This window comes from Chelonia mydas, chromosome 1 (assembly GCF_015237465.2).
Source record: "Chelonia mydas isolate rCheMyd1 chromosome 1, rCheMyd1.pri.v2, whole genome shotgun sequence".
Classification (NCBI taxonomy): domain Eukaryota; kingdom Metazoa; phylum Chordata; order Testudines; family Cheloniidae; genus Chelonia; species Chelonia mydas.
The window spans coordinates 57,249,693-57,269,170 of NC_057849.1; the positions used below are offsets into that span (position 1 = coordinate 57,249,693).

Consider the following 19,478-nt stretch of genomic DNA (forward strand, 5'->3'; position numbering starts at 1 on the left):
AAACTATACCTTCCTTCTGAAGACCACCAATTTCGTGTATTTAGCGTGTTTCTGTCTTGACTAATATAAGCAGCAGTTTTCTCCAAAGCCAATACAAAAGTTGCCATATGGTGGCATTAACACACTGCTCCCAACACCGCCACGTTCACAAACCACCTACTCCCCCGGCAGTCAGAAAATAAAAGACTCAAGGCAATTTATGAACTTGAATGAGTCCCGCTTGTGGTGTTAGCATTAAGTCAAGGTGCTAACTTTGAAATATTTATATCCTGACTTTAAAATTCTGAAGTTTTAAAAATAGAGAGAAGATGGTTTCTTCTCACTCAGGCTGTAACGGTGAACTCCATTATACTTCTGATTAGGTTTTTAAATCATTGTAAAATGTAATAAATGGTAGATAAACTTAAAAAAAAAAAGCTGGGCAGAGTTCCATGCTGTGATGATTTCGCCAGAAATCATGGTACTGCTGGCATGACTTGGAAAAAAAAGGTTTTTTGTGAGAGCGTAGGATAAAATGCGAATGCCAGATTTTTAAAAATATAAAATTGGGTTTGTTTTTTTGTTTTTACAACTAATATGAAGATCCTGGTTTTATTTAGGCATAATACATTGTAAAAGGAACTCTTATGTTTCTATTTGCTATTGCTTCAAGTTACTTGTTGACTGTTGATAAGTATACATGGCAAATTTACTGTACCTAGCCATGAAATACAGTAATGGTGTCACATTATCAGCCAATAATGACATTATTACGACGTGTTAACATTCTAATTTTTTATAGTGTACACAAATGAAATTCTGCTTTAGAAAGTGTTTCCTTAATATGATATTTGATTAATAATGTCAAAGGTTTCCATGCTCTAAATTGCTAGTCTGGAATGTTCTATATATTGAGTCATGCTGAATCTCATTATGAAAGTAAAATTGAAGGACTCAGAAAAAAATCTGATAGAAATATTTTATAGTTTATAGTATAGTTTAAAACAGTGGTGCCCAACCTTATTACATAGGAGGGCCACAGAAACCTACGCACAACCTTGTGTGGCCCAAACAGATTCTACATATTTTAATATGATTTAAAGTCACCTGTATTGATTTATATTTTAAATTCAGCTTGTTTTGTATGTATTTAGATAGAAACAACCTATGTACAGTATTGTCTATTTACACACTTGTGTAAACTAAAATTATGTAAACATGACGATGAAGTGCTAATGAATTGCATGTTAGTATATTGTGTGGAAGCAGGCTGCAGGCCTTATGAAATGCTCTGGTGGGCTGTGTACAGCTGCAGGCCGTAGGTTGAATACCCCTGGTTTAAAATATAATTGCCTAAAAAATGCCTCACCACACACTAAAAATATCACATTAGAACAGAAGACACATGTTTTCCTATACTTTCAATAGTGCCATTGTATCAGAATGTCTACATTTCCCTTAAATTATTACGGCTGACCTAGCTTGTAATTTTTTTTTTTTTTGGCAGTGATAAGCATTTTGTCCCAAGGGAAAATAAAGAGACGGTGATAGGAAGCAAGTCTCCTGAGACATTTGTTACAGAGTTCATGAAAATTCAGAACACTTGCAAGAAGCAGTGAAACCTAAACACAACAGCTCAGGTCATATCAACTGTAGCAGGCTGCTTAAAATCTTGAGCTTGTCTATTTGAACAGAATGTAAAACAAAATGTATCATGCCTTTTATAAACACTATAAAGAGAGAAACAAAATCAATGTGATGTATGCTTTCTACTGTCCCAGACACAATTTAATCTTATGAAAATACATTTCAAACCTGTAAACTTCAAAATATTGGAAAAAAAAAACTTATTTAATCAGATATGCAATTAGTTCTCTTAGCTTTTAAGTCTCACTTTCTCATTCAATTTTGAATTCAGTAAAGAGATTGTAAGCTTATATGGACTGAGTTTTCAACATAAAAACCAAACATTTTATCAGTCTATAAACAAAGATTCTTTCTCGGAAGTAACTGTATATAATAGTGCTCTTATAAAACTAGTATTCATAAAGTCCTCCAAATACAATAATTGCTTCTAATTTTATGTTCTGACAGACAGGGAGATCCTTAAAACAGGATATGCAGTGGTACACATTAATCTACTGTACCTACATTAATCTACTGAACCCATAAAGACAATTCATAATTTTACATACCACCAGATCTATGTTTAAATGAACCAACCCTTTTCTACCTTTTTTAGCTATTATATATCTGGCATCTGCTGAAAACACAGGCTGGGTTTAGATTTATGTAATGCTTTTCATGTTTTAACACAAAAGCAGAACTTTCTTTCAAAATACAGTCAGCAAATCTTACCACTCATTTTGTTTTTACTGCAATAGCAGAAGAGTAAACAAGATCCAGTGATCCAAGGTTGGACACGTTAGCAGCTTTAATTGGGAGAATGCTTTCGTTTTTTTGCTGGTTGAGGAAAAGCTCCTTTGACCGAGTCACATGATCATGATCACATGACTTACTGAGAAAGGAAAAAAGGGAAGCTTCAGGTATGCAGCACAGTGATTTGTTCTTGTAAACACTGCACTTCTTTTTCTGTGATAAGATTTTTGTCTTTTAAAATATGTACTACAAGTGGATTCAAAAGCTTGTCAAAACAAGTGGTAGAAGTAGCTCATTTTAAAGGAGAAAATGACAACTGTTCTCAGAGGAATACCCCACAGAGAAAGACTTCATTTACTGTTTTACATGATGTATACTCTGATTTTTTTTTCAATCTATTAAATTCTACATAATCTGATGTGATTATTTACAGAAGTTCTTATAATTGAAAGCTTTTTACATTTTAATTAACAGAATTAAGTTTTAAGGAATTATTTTAACCATATATTTTCTGATTAGGAGGGTTTACCTTTAGCTGATAATCAGTGAACCCTTGGGGAAGCAGGTACATATAAATACCTCTTTTTAAACAAACACTATTTTGACACCATGTTTAGCAAGTTGCGGTAGTTGTGATACTAATCTGTGTGGATGCTGCAGGTCATGAACACTGCTATACTTAGCATTAGTCTAATGTGAACAAGGATGAATCACTCCCTCTTTGTTATTCCCAGGAGGAAATAGTGTTCAGGATTTACTGCAGCACATTAGTTTAACTATGTCTCTGTAACTGAACACCCACACTTTGACATCACACAGGCAATGATATGCATCACTGACGCAAGCACTGCCAGGATCAAATACAAAGGCCACAGCAGTTGAAACAATAGAGTGCACCACTGACGTAGCAGCATGCCCATCTAACATTGACAAACTGCAGTAAATCAATAGTCCCCGATGCCAGGAATAGTTGCACCACTCTTTCTTTATATAATAGCTAAGACTTGGAAGTTTTATTTTAGGCTTCCAGCAGCTACAGTAATTACAAGAGACAGCAGCAGCAGCAGCAACAAAAACCAAGAAGTCTATATCTCTTTAAATTCTCTCTGTAAGATACCATGAAGTATCAACTCTAAGTGACAGACACTAGAAAGTGCTACAAAGAACGAACTGAGAATTTTACTTATAATAAGCAGATAATATAATCTAAGTTTGGGACTTGAGCTGAGAGAGAGGCACCAGTCGGAGCTGTGAGCACTACAAGGATGTGGATAAACAGTGCTGTCAATCTAACACTTTTCATTAGCCCTAAATTCACACTGACGAACCACTGCCCACCTCCCAACTGTCTAGCTTTGGCATCAAGGCTATGTAGTAGCTGCTCACAAACTGGGATGGCCAATTTAAATATATACTGTTAAATTGACTGTTATATCTACCCATGAGTAGATTGCAGTGAACAGGGAAGCTTACCTTATAAAAGGATAGTAGAAAGAATGAAAGGGGAAAACGCTCAAACAAAGCAGATACCTTCAGAATTGGAAAAACCCCATCAGCTTCATCCAAAAAGACTGAGGATTAATGGATCAAAGGACAGAGAGCTGTGAAGCGTGACCATCTCCAACCACTCCTGAAGAGTCCCTTCCAAAAACATCCCAGGCTTTTCCATGGGGGAGTGCACACCCATTCAAACTGAGAAAATAAAAGGAGGCCATCAAATCCCCTCACAGAGGCAAATTGCCTGGAGAGGACAGATTCCCTGTAGGGTTTTACAATCAATAAACCAATCAACTCTGTCCTATATTGGCCCAAACCTTTGAGAAAACAGAAGATACATGCTTCCTTGCCCAAAATATCAAATATACGTTTATTTCAATTATTTCTGTAACCATAATGCAATCTTTTTTTGCCAGTTACAGGCCTACTCTTTAATCAATGTAGTCTTCAAAATATAAAATAAAATCTTGGACTCTGCAGCAGATGATCAGCCTCTGCTAACTGGGGACATCTATGCCATCCAAGGTGCTCCAACCCCATAGTGGCAAGGGCTACAGAAGTGCTTAGACAGATCTGTTGCACATCAGAGACTACCACCCTACCCCATCAAACAGTACAAGTGAATGAGGAGGTATTCAATTAAATGGAATTATTATACAGTCTCTGTTCCAGACTCTCAAAATATTAAGTTTGGGTCCTTTCTTTTATGGATAGTATCAAATTGTCTCGAGTAATTATTGTGTGTCTATAGCAATAGTACCAATAAATTAATGTTAAATGTCTCCAGTCCTCTTATATCTTGTCCTGATCCAAATCCCTGACTATCCATAAGTCACCATGTATCACAAGGAAACAAATACAGTATATTAGACTGAACACAAGGAATTTTTCCATTTTAATGTTCTTATCCTCAGTTGTAAAAATCCAACTATCTCCACTGGCTCTTTAATGTGATTAAACAGCAGTGTTTGTCTTACAGTTTGTTCTCACACAAAAAACTGAGGAAAAAGTGAGAGACTCTCAGTTTCCCAAGATTGCCTTTGTGTAGTGCTTACATAATAGGACTTTCACTATTTGAACATAATACTCACTCAGTGCATGTACAATAAGACTGAGGTGATTCAGAATTAATTAAGCAACCAACCTGGCCACCTGACGGGACTTAAAACAGCTCTTGCTAGGGAATATATATACACCATCTAAAAGATTTTACCCACACAGTTCAGCATTTTTTTCCATGCTGCCCCTTTCAGTCCTTCAAAAGAAAAAAGTTTTATTACCTGAAAAGGTATTTTCTGTATCTTTATATCCAACTCTCTGCACTAAAGGGTTATTTCCTTCTGTCACAGCTTAGTAGGCTGCACTAATACCTAACTAGAGTGCAGAATTTTTCTGCATCTCCTGCTTTCTCAGGAAATAAGGATCTAAGGCAAGGGTAATCAATTATTTTTTACTAAGGTCCAAACTCCAGAAAAAATAACAGAAAAATAACAACAACAACAACTACATAAAAAGATTTCGGGGTCTGTTCAAAAGCATCTGGTAGGCCAGATTTGGCCTGCAGTCCACAATTAACTAACCCTGATGGAAGGAATCTTCTTTCTCTAGTTGTGAATTTAATACTCAAAAAAATGGAATAAAATCTGCATACAGGTAGGTCATGACTACGCAAATCAACTATACACATTATTGCTTTTATCCAAAATACTTATTTTCAGGGTAGGGCATTCCAGAGTTTTGACTGAAATTAAAGGGAAGGTAATGAACTTCCTTTGGGAGGTAATGAACTTCTATTTTCTGTATTTTAATGACTGATGGTATTTGAATATTAAACCACATATCTGGCTAGGAGGATAGGAGAAAGTCAGGAAGTCACCACTGCTCCAAGAAAGCAACACCCAGAGGGTATATCCAGAAAGTAGAAGGTATCCAACTTATGATACTTTGGTGAATAACTGCAGGAAAAGCCAAATTTTCTTTTCTTCAAAGGAGATGTTCTCTTCTCTTTCTGTTCATAAAAATGCTACACATTTAACTGAATGCACTTTGAATTGGGATCTGTTGAATTGTGTAGGTTTCAGAGACATACAAGACAATCTAATGGTAGATTTTTTTGCCCTATCTCCATTTTAATATCAATAAAGTACCACCAGTACTTCCCCTTCCTAGTAAACAGACTAGGGCAGAAACTGGGAAGACCATTTTCTTAGGTAAGTTGGAACAGAGACAAAACTTAAATAGCAGGAGGTGACAGGCTAAGGATCTGTTATTCATCAAGACAGAGTGGAGAAAAATTTGTAGGACAGAGTAGCTGGTTTACTAAGTGATCTATGAGAAAAACAGTGACAACTAGGTAACTGATATCATGAGTCTTGAAGATTAAGGTGACCTCCACTGATGAAGATCCGGGACCAGGATAGCTGGTGCAAAAAGTGGCTACTATGTAGTTCCCATTAAAAACAAAAAGGTTTAATGACAGCTGTCCCTATTTTTTTAAACAAATAGCTCAATGTCCCTGTAAAATCTATTTCATTGAATGTATAGACATCATTCAATGTAGGCATACTGTGGGGCCATGCAGGTACCCATAGCAGTGCTGCTGATTTGGCCCCACAGTATGCCAACATTTTTATGGCTGACTTAGAACAACGCTTCCTCAGCTCTCGTCCCCTAACGCCCCTACTCTACTTGCGCTACACTGATGACATCTTCATCATCTGGACCCATGGAAAAGAAGTCCTTGAGGAATTCCACCATGATTTCAACAATTTCCATCCCACCATCAACCTCAGCCTGGACCAGTCCACACAAGAGATCCACTTCCTGGACACTACGGTGCTAATAAGCGATGGCCAAATAAACACCACCCTATACCGGAAACCTACTGACCGCTATTCCTACCTACATGCCTCCAGCTTTCATCCAGACCACACCACACGATCCATTGTCTACAGCCAAGCTCTACGATACAACCACATTTGCTCCAACCCCTCAGACAGACAAACACCTACAAGATCTCTATCAAGTGTTCTTACAACTACAATACCCGCCTGCTGAAGTGAAGAAACAGACTGACAGAGCCAGAAGAGTACCCAGAAGTCACCTACTACAGGACAGGCCCAACAAAGAAAATAACAGAACGCCACTAGCCATCACCTTCAGCCCCCAACTAAAACCTCTCCAACGCATCATCAAGGATCTACAACCTATCCTGAAGGACGACCCATCACCCTCACAGATCTTGGGAGACAGGCCAGTCCTTGCTTACAGACAGCCCCGCAACCTGAAGCAAATACTCACCAGCAAACACACACCACACAATAGAACCACTAACCCAGGAACCTATCCTTGCAATAAAGCCCGTTGCCAACTGTGTCCACATATCTATTCAGGGGACACCATCATAGGGCCTAATCACATCAGCCACACTATCAGAGGCTCGTTCACCTGCACATCTACCAATGTGATATGTGCCAGCAATGCCCCTCTGCCATGTACATTGGCCAAACCGGACAGTCTCTATGTAAAAGAATAAACGGACACAAATCAGACGTCAAGAATTATAACATTCAAAAACCAGTCGGAGAACACTTCAATCTCTTTGGTCACTCGATTACAGACATAAAAGTGGCAATTCTTCAACAAAAAAACTTCAGAAACAGACTCCAACGAGAGACTGCTGAACTGGAATTAATTTGCAAACTGGATACAATTAACTTAGGCTTGAATAAAGACTGGGAGTGGATGGGTCATTACACAAAGTAAAACTATTTCCCCATGTTTATTCCCCTCCCCTCCCTGTTCCTCAGACGTTCATGTCAACTGCTGGAAATGGCCCACTGTGATTATCACTACAATAGGTTTTTCTCCGCCCCCCCCGCTCTCCTGCTGGTAATAGCTCATCTTGATTATCACTACTAAAGGCGTTCCCCCAGCTTTCCTGCTGGTAATAGCTCATCTTAAGTGATCACTCTCGTTACAGTGTGTATGGTAACACACATTGTTTCATGTTCTCCTTGTATATAAATCTCCCCACTGTATTTTCCATTGAATGCATCCAATGAAGTGAGCTGTAGCTCACGAAAGCTTATGCTCAAATAAATTTGTTAGTCTCTAAGGTGCCACAAGTACTCCTTTTCTTTTTAAAAGAAATAGTATTTTTCAATTCACCTGATACAAGTACTGAAGTGCAATCTCTTTGTCGTGAAAGTGCAATTTACAAATGTAGATTTTTTTGTAACGTAACTGCACTCAAAACCAAAACAATGTAAAACTTCAGAGCCTACAAGTCCAATCAGTCCTACTTCTTGTTCAGCCAATCGCTAAGACAAAGAAGTTTGTTTACAATTGCAGGAGATAATGCTGCCTGCTTCTTTTTCACAATGTCACCTGAAAGTGAGAACAAGCATTCACATGGCACTGTTGTAGCCGGTGTTGCAAGGTATTTAGGTGCCAGATATGCTAAACATTAGTATGCCCCTTCATGCTTTGGTCACCATTCCAGAGGATATGCTTTCATGCTGATGCTCGTTAAAAAAATAATGCATTAATTAAATTTGTGACTGAACTCCTTGGGGGAGAATTGTATGTACCCTGCTCTGTGTTTTACCTGCATTCTGCCATATATTTCATGTTATAGCAGTCTTGGATGATAACCCAGCACATGTTGTTCATTTTAAGAACGCTTCCACTGCAGATTTGACAAAACGCAATGAAGGTACCAATGTGAGATTTCTAAAGATAGCTACAGCACTCGAACCAAGGTTTTAGAATCTGGAGTGCTATCCAAAATCTGAGAGGGATGAGGTGTATAGCATGTTTTCAGAAGCCTTTAAAAGAGCAACACTCCAATGCAGAAACTACAGAACCCGAGCCACCAAAAAAGAAAATCAACCTTGTGCTGGTGGCACCTGACTCAGATAATGAAAATGAACATGCGTAGGTCCGCACTGCTTTGGATTGTTATCGAGCAGATAACATCATCCGTCATCAGGATGGATGCATGTCCCCTGGAATGGTGGTTGAAGCATGAAGGGACATATGAATCTTTAGTGCATCTGGCACATAAATATCTTGCAATTCTGGCTATAACAGTGCCATGAGAACGTCTGTTTTCACTGTCAGGTGACACTGTAAACAAGAACCAGGCAGAAATGTAAATAAACTTGTTTGTCTTAGCAACTGGCTGAACAAGAAGTAGGACTGAGCGGACTTGCAAGCTCTAAAATTTTACACTGTTTTATTTTTGAATGCTGTTTTTTGTACATAATTCTACATTTTGTAAGTTCAACTTTCATGATAAAGAGTTTGCACTACAGTACTTGTATTAGGTGAATTGAAAAATACTATTTCTGTTTTTTTTTACAGTGCAAATGCTTGTAATCAAAAATAAATACAAAGTGAGCACTGTACACTTTGTATTCTGTGTTGTAATTGAAATCAATTTATTTGAAAATGTAGAAAACATCCAAAAATATTTAAATATGTGGTATTCTATTGTTTAACAGTGCGATTAATTTTTTTAGTTCTGATTAATTTTTTTAAACGCTTTGCAGCCCTAATTACTACCACCAAAAGTATTACTAAGTAATTTTCCCCTCAACTACATTTCCTTTTCTTCCTTTCTACAACAGATTCTTTTTATTCAGCAAATGTAAGCAGTGTAACTCTTACCATGCTTACACAGGGAGTTTAGTTCTCACTGAGTTGACTCACACTAGTTGGTGCGTAATACATAAGCCATAGTGATAACGTGCACACAGGATGGCTGTGCCCTCTTTCAATTTGCATCATTGTGAATATACAGCAGGGACTTTGTGTGAACTAAGCAGGTGGCATTGTGGGAGGATATCCCATGGTCCTTAGCTTTGCGGGTGAGCTGTGCGCATGCTGGGATTTTTCTCACTGCGCACTGAGTGATGCATGAGAGAAATTATGAGAGATGCATAATGTAAGCCGAAGCCAGTGGCGAATTCTGGACTTGGGGTCAAATCAAAAGAATCCCATGATTCTGCTCCCTTTGTCCAATGAGTCTTCTCTTTCTGGGCAGGCTACCACCATTTTCAATTTTCAGCAGTGAGTCCTGCAGCAGTGGAGAAAGGATGAGGAAGCTCAGAAGCCCACTGAGCAATTGCTACTACATGAGCTCTTCCTGGCGCCACTTCAAACAATGCAGCACTCTTTCTGGGCTTGGGAAACCAGTGTTAATCTGTGGGAAAGGATTGTTCTGCAGACCTGGGATAATTATCAGTGACAAAAGAATTTCAGTATGGCAAAGGCAACCTTTTTTGAGATCTGTGCTGAAGTGGCCATGGAGCTGCAGCAAAGCATACCAATGTGTGGTGCCCCATACTCACTGAGAAGCGGGTCACCATTGTTCTCTGGAATCTGGCCATCCCTGAACGTTGCCAGTCTGTAAACAACCAATTTGCCGTAAGATCAACCGTTGGAACCACTGTCATGCAGGTATGTGATACCATGCATAAGGTACTGTTGCATCAGGTTACAAAACTTGTTAATGTTCAGATTTTTGATGGCTTTGCATGCATGAGGTTCCCAAACTGTATTGGGGTAGTAGATGGGACCACGTGCCTATCATTTATCTCCCATATCAGGCCTCTAAGTATATCAACAGAAAGGGATATTTCTCCATGGTTCTCCAAGAGCTGGCTGACCACCAGAGCTGGTTCACAAACATAAATGCAGAGTGATCTGGAAAGGTCCACAATCTTTTGGAACTCACTTCTATTTGCCCTAATGAATAAAGGAGACTTTACCCCCAGGATCACCATGGACATTAATGGTAGAGAAATTGCTCCAGTTATCCTGAAAGACCTGGCTTATCCTCTGCTTCCCTGGCTAAGGAAGCCATTCACAGGCTACTTGGAGAGAACGTAGGAGCTGTTTAACTATAACTATAGTAGCTGCAAAATGACAGTGGCGTGTGCACTGGCTACCTTAAAGGAAGGTGGCACTATTTATGGGCTCGGTTGGAGGCTGCAGAGTTTTTTGCTTAAAATTATAGCTGCATGTTGTATTTTGCATAATATTTGTGAAAGTAAGGGAGAAAGTCTTAACAATGACCGGGAGGCTGAGGTGCAGAGACTTGCTCAGCAGTTTAAGCAGCCAGCAAGAAACCCATGAGAAAATGGAAACAGACAGAACAATACTGTCAGGGATGCTGCCAAAGGCTGGCCCTTTAAGGCAGGTGGGCTCAGACTTGCCCGTGATAGCTACTCGGGGCAATTAGTGATGCCAGCTCGGCATAATGGTGTAGTGACCGACTCCAGGTTCAGAGGACTACTTAAATAGAGCTGGGAACAGTCTATGGGGAAAAGATTCTAGAGAAGATAGGACTCTCCTGCAGGAAGAACCCACAGGATAGGCTCCTGGGGATGAGGGTGGGGAAAGCACCGAGACAGGGCTCATAGAGTGTGTCTACACAGAAATTAAACACCCATGGCTGCCCTGGGTCGCTGACTCGGGCTTGGGCTGTGGGGCTATACAACTGCAGTGTAGACATTTGAGCTCAGGCTGGAGCCTGAGCACTGGGGTCCCACAAGGGGTGAGGATCCCAGAGCCGGAATGTCTACACAGCAATATTTAGACCCACAAGCCTGACTCAGCTGACCTGGGCCAGCTACGGCTGTACTGCCGACCTTTTATTCAGCATAAACGTACCTGTACAGGTTGGAAGTCAGGTAGGAGAACCCACATAAGGCAGAGTAGGCTCCTGTGGAGGAGCCCCAAGACAGGGCCTACAAAGATCAGGGAGATTCCTAAGGAAAGCTGCTAGAGTCTCTGGGAGAAGAGAGGCAGTAGGGGAAGAAGCAAGATAAGAGAAGCTTGGGGAAGGGGCAGGACAAGGGTGTTTGGGTTTGTGTGATTAGACAGGTGGCAATCCTAAAGGGAATGGGAGTAATTAATTCACTGAGTAACTGGGAGGCAGTTAATTAGACAGGGAAGCATCTGAACATGGTTAAGGATTTCAGTTAGACAAGGAGAAAGGGAAGGAAGCTCCTGAGGAGAGGAACTGCCAGGGAGCCCAAATTAGGCAAATGCTCGCCAGGCAGCAAGGCCTGGGAGAGTTCCTGAATAAGCAGGGGAAAGACTTCAGAGCTCTCTAGGCAGTGGAGATGCCTGATGCCTTACAGCTGAAGTAGCTGCTGCTGGCACCTAGAGACTTTTGTTTTGGAACTTAAGTTTTATCTAGACTCTTAGATAAGAGCCTTTAAATCACTGTATAAGTGCTCATTTCAGAAGGTTTTATTAAAGGGAGATAAACTACTGTAAAGCAGAGTGGCTTCTTCTCGACTGGGCTGTTTCTGACCTCATTGAGGGTGGAAACTGAGGCAGGCTACAGCAGGCCACACTCAGTGTCTTCTGCCATGGCAATGCTGTCTCTGGCCACTTCAGTGCTCTCTCCCTAAGCTCTCTGGATAGTTCCCTGGTCCCCACCCCCTCAAATACAATCTCAGGCTCTCCATTATTTTCATTTTTGGGAAGTGGGGGTAGGGGAGTCTGAAATGAGGTCTACAAACAGTTCATCCCAAGTTCTCTGTGTCTTCCCCGTCAAGTTATCCAACTGCTCATTCATTGATAAAGGCCCTGTCCTTGAGAGTCTGGCCAGTGCAGGTGCTCTGGCTGTGGGAGTAGGGGAAAACACCCAAGTGGTGCTGGTTCATATTCCAGAGAGGCTATGATAGTATTTTTCTAATATGTATTTCTCATTTCCCCTTCCTGAGATTCTTCCCACTCTGGGGGAACTCCAGATGGTAAACGATGGGTGCATGGGGCTAGATTAGGATTTTTGGGTGTGCCGTAGATGCTGTTTTAGTTTGCAGTTGTGCCTCTGCGGCTGTTGGGAATTATGTTTGGGGTTTGGCTTTGCAGTTTAGGTTGTGCCTTGGAAGTGCTTATCAGGTGTTGGAGGGATTAGCAGGGGGCAAGCTAGATTGTATACCCCTCTACATCCCTTTTAGGCTATCCTGACTCTCAGTGATGTTACACTGAAGTGGGTGAGCAGAAGGCAGTAATGGTCTCAAGTTGCAGTGGGGGAGGTGTAGGTTGGATATTAGGAAAAACTTTTTCACTAGGAGGGTGGTGAAACACTGGAATGCGTTACCTAGGGAGGTGGTAGAATCTCCTTCCTTAGAAGTTTTTAAGGTCAGGCTTGACAAAGCCCTGGCTGGGATGATTTAATTGGGGATTGGTCCTGCTTTGAGCAGGGGGTTGGACTAGATGACCTCCTGAGGTCCCTTCCAACCCTGATATTCTATGATTCTAAGGCAGAGAACAGCCTTATTCAGAAAAGCAAAGGGCAGATCAGCAAGATACACTGTGAATTTATTCACCAAGATGGTCCCTCCAGAAGTAGTGAAGGAGTGGAAGGGAGTTGTGCGATATGCTGGGAGCAATAACCGTAGAGTGATTCCCCATAACGTCCAAACCAAAAGTGAGCAATGTCTCAATTTAATTTCTCCTTTATCTCCCCTGCAGACATGCTGAAAGTGCAGAGAAAAACAGACTGGGTTCTGCACTGATTGTTTGAAGCCTTAACTGCTCCTAGTCCTTTTCTGTATAAGCCTGTGAAAAGTCATTTGGAGCTGTACAACTATGCTATCGCTAAGGTAAACTTTTTTCCTTGTACAAATAACTGTTACAGGGCATATAGAACTCAGCAGGAAGCAGTAGTCTTAGTACCTTTATGGGCATGCAATGCCCATGTCTACTTCATGTAAACTGAGAATACTGACCAAACTTTTTTTCCCGTAATGATTGTCTCAGACTGTTGAATTTAGCACAGCTGAATGTCTTCGCTATTCAAATACACCATGGGAGGGGAAGGGAGGAGACTGTTGCAGTAATAATAAGGTCTACGAATTTACTGTAATTGTAAGATTGACCATAAAAAGTATGATAGTTCATAAACTGTTACAACACATTATAACAAATGTTAATGAAAGTAGGTAAAGTTGTTTATAATAATAAATGCTATAAACAAATGTCATAAATATAAAGGGAAGGGTAAACACCTTTAAATCCCACCGCTACCACCATGTCAAGGGGGGGAGAAACAAAGGTTCTCTCTCTGTGTGTGTTGTTTTTGCCGGGACCACAGCAGGAATGCAGGTCAGAACTCCTGTAAAGGGTTAATAAGCAATCTAGTTAGATATGCGTTAAATTCTGTTTTGTTTAAATGGCTGACAAAATAAGTTGTGCTGAATGGAATGTATATTCCTGTTTTTGTGTCTTTTTGTAACTTAAGGTTTTGCCTAGAGGGATTCTCTATGTTTTGAATCTGATTACCCTGTAAGGTATTTACCATCCTGATTTTACAGAGGTGATTCTTTTACTTTTTCTTCAATTAAAATTCTTCTTTTAAGAACCTGATTGGTTTTTCATTGTTCTCAATATCCAAGGGTTTGGGTCTGTGTTCACCTATGCAAACTGGTGAGGATTTTTATCAAGACTTCCCCAGGAAAGGGGCTGTAGTGCTTGGTGGGATTTTGGGGGGAAAGACGTTTCTAAGCGGGCTCTTTCCCTGTTATATATTTGTTAGACACTTGGTGGTGGCAGCAATAAAGTCCAGGGGCAAAAGGTAAAATAGTTTGTACCTTGGGGAAGTTTTAACCTAAGAGGGTAAAAATAAGCTTAGGGGGTTTTTCATGCAGGTCCCCACATCTGTAACCTAGAGTTCAGAGTGGGGAAGGAATCTTGACAACAAGTGTAAGAAAACCAGAGAGAGACTAAATTAGTCGAAACAACAAAAAGGACCTGCTGAGAAGATTCAAGAACTGTTGAAATCATGCTTGGTAAAAACAGAAGATGTGGAACCAGAAGTTAATGGACCAAAATTGGTGTGATGGATATTAGGCCTAATTGGTAGACAAAATAATGAGGGGGATGAACTATAATACCACCCTATCTCCCCATTTTGAGTTTCTTAAAAAGAAACCAAATAAAAAAATCATTGCTCCACCCCACTTTGCATGCCAGCTTGTCTTGTTTCGTCTCATCTCATCTTCTCTGACCCCAAGATAAAAGAAGCAGACCAGACTAAAATATTTTTTTCTAGGAAGAAGGCCAACTGGCCTTAACCTTGTTTAAGGAACTTTTATTTTCATCTGTGAGTACTGAAAATCATGATGGTACCCAGTCATTAGTGGGAATACCCAACTGCCAGCATCGCAGTCACGTAAAATCCTGTTTGGCCTCTCTTTCTTGTTGTTACTTTCTTCCCCACTAATTCTTTCCTACTATCTTCTATCTCAGGTTTCCGTTGAACTCTGAAATCAACTAAACTGCATCCACCCAAACCTGCTCTGTCTAAGGAAAACAAACCCAACCAGATGATGTCCCTGACTGGAATATAAACCAGCATCCAAGCAGCAGGTGCCATAGTTGATCTGCCAGCCAAAGCATCCATTTGTGATTGACCAGCCACCCAGTGTTCCAAAGACATCAACAAATGTTGTATTTGCTCCACCTTTTCTATCTTATCTCTCCTCCACCGTATGTCTTTCTGCTTATTAGAAACAGTGGAAGTGAATACAGTAACTCCTCACTTAAAATTGTCCTGGTTAATATTGTTTTGTTATTAGGTCGCTGACCTATTAGAGAACATACTCGTTTAAAGTCGTGAAATGTTCCGTTATAAGGTTGTTTGGCTCGCCCTGCTCCACCCAGTGTTCCTGCCATGCTCCCCAACCCCTGCAGTGCTCCCCGACTCCCTGCAGTGCTCCCCGACCCCATTCCCCATCAGGAGTACCAGGCGGGTGGAACGGGGCAAGCCCCTGCGCCCCAATCCTACTCCCCGGCAGGAGTGCTAGGCAGGCGGAGCGGTGCAAGCTGCCGTGTCCCGAGCCCACTACGCCCCTGCCTCAACCAGGCTTCACAATCATCATTGGTGAGTACAGTATTAAATTATTTAAAATTATTTAAAACTTATACTGTATATGTATATATCTTTTTTCGGGTGAAAAAAATTTCCCTGGAACCTGACCCTCCTATTTAAATTAATTCTTATGGGGAAATTGGTTTCACTTAACATCGTTTTGCTTAAAGTAGCATTTTTCAGGAACATAACTACAACATTAAGTGAGGAGTTACTGTATAACTGTATGTATAAATTGTAAAGACAGATACTTACATGTTGAGGAGGATCTACCTCCAGAATCTGGGGCTGGGTTTCTGGGTGGAAATAGGACTTGCTTCCTACACAATCACCCTCAAGGTTCTGAGTCCAGGGGAAATTCTGGCTTTCTGGGAAGAGCTCTTCACTGCCCTCCTCATGTTCCTCCTTCATTGACTCTTGCTGCTTGTCCTCCGGGGTTGGGAAGAGGGGCACAGAGTCCACAATGTCCTTGGATTTGGCAGTGGTGTAATTGCTCAAATTTCGACCCAGCTCCTCAAGAATTGGACAGATTACATTTCTATGGCTGGACTGTTTCCTGACTCCCTGGTTTTAATGTAAGTTCTCCTGAGCTGTTTGCGCTTTATCTGGCACTTGTCAGCATCCCAGTTATGACCCCTCGTGGATATCTGACTAGCAATATCCAAAACCACATCTTTATAGCAGTGGCTGGCCCTATGGGCATGCTGCACTCATGCTTCTCCCCAGATGAGAATGAAATCCAGGGTTTCAGCATGGCTCCAAGCGGCTGCTCAAGGCATATTGCTGTAATGCCAATATATTGGAACCCAGGATCAAGTGTGCCGATCCTGGCACCGTGCCAGTCTTTAAATAGACAAGGGGACATGCAGTGAACTTGACCCCAGAGCAGTGGCGGGCACCCAAATAAACAGACAGGTCAGTAATAGACATCCACAAAGCAGTGTGGCATAGCAGTTGGAGTACAAAGTAGTGCATAGCAGCATTGTGTGCGAATGAACAATAGACTGCACTAACTCAATTCATACTGAAATTAGTACATTTTGAAAAAGGACTACAGAGTTTGCAATAAATTCTAAGGAATTGCATCATGTGTATGCAAGGATTTTCAGACTGGACCAACTCAAATTAATACAGACTAAAGCTCCTATTCAGACAATCCCTCAGGAGGGATTCTCATCAGATGATTAAACTGAGGAAAAAAGTATTTTTCTGTTCAGTAAACAGGAAAATATGTTATCTTTGTTTAAAAAGAATCTCGTATCAATGAGATTTCATTATAGGATGCCATAGGAAATACTATGAGAGTAAAGTGTTCTCAGTGTAACATACCTTAAGTGAAAAAACCAAATAAGAATTTTAAAAAAATCTGCTTGCAACTTTTTTTTCATGTGTGCACATTTAAATCAGTTAAGTGCAAGTCCACTGGCGTGGTATTTAATAAAAAATCCCAATCACACTCCTATTTGGATCAATTTCATTTCTTAATTTCTGTTTCACTTTTGCCTCTTTAGCTCCGCAATGAGAAATGTGTTGGGCTACTTCCTTTCCAGCAATGGGGTCATAACAAGGAATGAAATGGGCTGGACACACAATTGGAAGCATCAGTACTGTAAGACACGTGTCATGGACATGATCACGAAAGTGTGCATGTGCACAGTACACACACACACTAATGAAATGTATGTGACCCAATGCTGGTATTTCAGTCAAATACCCCTAAAGTTCATGGTATAGTGGGGGGATGGGATAGGATGGGACGGGACGGTAAGGCAGAAAAGCAGATTGGATGAAGGTAGAGGGAGGAAAGCTAGACACACAGGGTATGTCTACAACAGTGAAGAAATACCCACGGCTGGCCCATGCGAGTTGACCTGGGCTCACGGGGCTTAGGCTGCAGGGCTGTTTCACTGCTCTATAGACTTCTGGGCTTGGGCTGGAACCGGTCTATAGGACACCGTAGTGTGCCCAGAATTCTACCCAGCAATGAAACAGCTCTGCAGCCCAAGGCCCGTGAGCCCAAGTTGGCTGGCACGGGCCTGCCACGGGTTTTTCTTTGCTATGTAGACATACCCACAGATGCTAATGAAAACTGAGTACATTGTAGACACCTAAAAAGAAAACATGAGGTGATTGCTTCATATTATACTGAGTAAATGCAGAGAATCATAATCTCATGTTAATTTTTATTTTATTTCACAGATTCCTAAAACGCCTATCACCACAATATTTTTACAGCTCAGATGAAGAAATCTGAATTCTGTTTAATTTCTTAGCTTTTAGATCTGTCCATTTACGCTGTAATACTGTTAATTAAGCACATGCTTAAAACAGAAATCTGTGATTGGAAAATCATTCGTCTCTCCTACCAACATTAATCTATAGCCAACTTATTATTCCTTTAGTGAGAAGGTGGTTTGATGGAATACATATTTCATTTCCTCTTTTAGCCATCTGATTTTAAGCTGTTACTGGAAAGAAGGATAAAACAGGTATTTTATAAAACCTTTATCCAAAGTTTAATTGTTTAGTTTCTATTTAGAATGCAACCGGGAAACTTACAGTGTGTCTGTATATACACACACACTCTCGCTCTTAAGGCGTTGGAATGGCATAAGAAGGAATTGTTCACCCTGTGCAGTAGCAGTGGCGGATTAGTGCCAGGGGCCCCAGCCAATTGGGGGCCCCCATAAAAATGGGCACCCCTGTGCCCCTACCCACTCTGCCCGGTGCTCCTGCTGGGAAGTGGGGTCAGGGTGTGGGAGCTTGCCCTGCTTCGCCTGGCCCTCCTGCTGGGGAGTGGGGGAAGCCCACACGCCCCAACCCTGCTCCTCAGCAGGAGTGCTGGGTGAAGTGGGGCAAGACCCCGTGCCCCAACCCAGATCCCCGGCAGGAGCGCAAGGCGGGCAGGGGAAGTCCCAGGGCCCCAACCCAGCTCCCTGGCAGGAGGTCCCACACCCTGACCCCATTTCATCAGTAGGAACATTGGGGAGGGGGGAGGGGAAACTTCATGCAGAAGGGGTTGGGAGGGCCCCCCACATGCTCTGGCCCAGGGCCCCATAGCCCCACAAACCCATAATCCGCCTCTGGCAGTAACTGTAGTTTTTCAAGATACGGGTCTCTATGGGTGCTCCACTTCAGATGCATATGCTCCTCTTGATCAGCAATTTCTAGCTAGCAATGTCCCTTCAGTCCATGCATGCACCCTATGCCTCCTCTTGGCAGACATCGAGGCTATATATACACATGTGGATGCCCGTCGCTTATTGGTGTAGCATCCTGGCAAGAGAGGCAGCATTTAAAGCCTGGCGAACCAAGCATATCTTGCCAGGAAAGGACAAGTCTCCTAGGGGAAAAGAGAGTTGAAAAACCACACAACAACCTACTACCATAAACTAACATTAAAGAAAAGAGAAAAGGCTGAGTATGCTCTAGATAGATATGCTAATGTTCCATCTCGGGGCAAGGCAGTAGAGAAGGAACTGAGGGCAGTTTGCCCAAGCACCCCTATATAGCCTTGGTGTCTGCCATGAGGAGGCATAGGATGCATGCATGGGCCAAAAACACGACTATCTAGAAATTGCTGTTCAAGGGCTTTAGAGGCACATGTGCACGTGAAGCGGAGCACCCATAGGGACACTACTCGAAAAAGATTTTCCAAAAAAATGCAGAAGTTCTGACCAGTTACATTCAGAATTCACAAAAAGAAAAGGAGTACTAGTGGCACCTT

At 41.4% G+C, this 19,478-nt stretch overlaps 1 protein-coding gene across 9 annotated transcripts in view; it reads right to left on the reverse strand.

Moving 5' to 3' along the window:
- Positions 1–19,478, reverse strand: part of FNDC3A (fibronectin type III domain containing 3A) — a 202,150-nt gene that overhangs the window by 70,769 nt on the left and 111,903 nt on the right. The window contains exons 2-3 of one of the 9 annotated variants that reach the window (XM_043533051.1): positions 3,889–4,050; positions 2,338–2,497 (exon numbers count right to left, since the gene is read on the reverse strand). The exons of 7 other annotated variants lie outside the window; for them this stretch is intronic. In XM_043533051.1, the coding sequence (XP_043388986.1) occupies positions 2,338–2,344 (7 nt within the window). In that variant the 5' untranslated portion in view covers positions 2,345–2,497; positions 3,889–4,050. The remainder of the gene's footprint in view (positions 1–2,337; positions 2,498–3,888; positions 4,051–19,478) is intronic. One more of the 9 variants, XM_037893510.1, reaches the window with a different exon arrangement.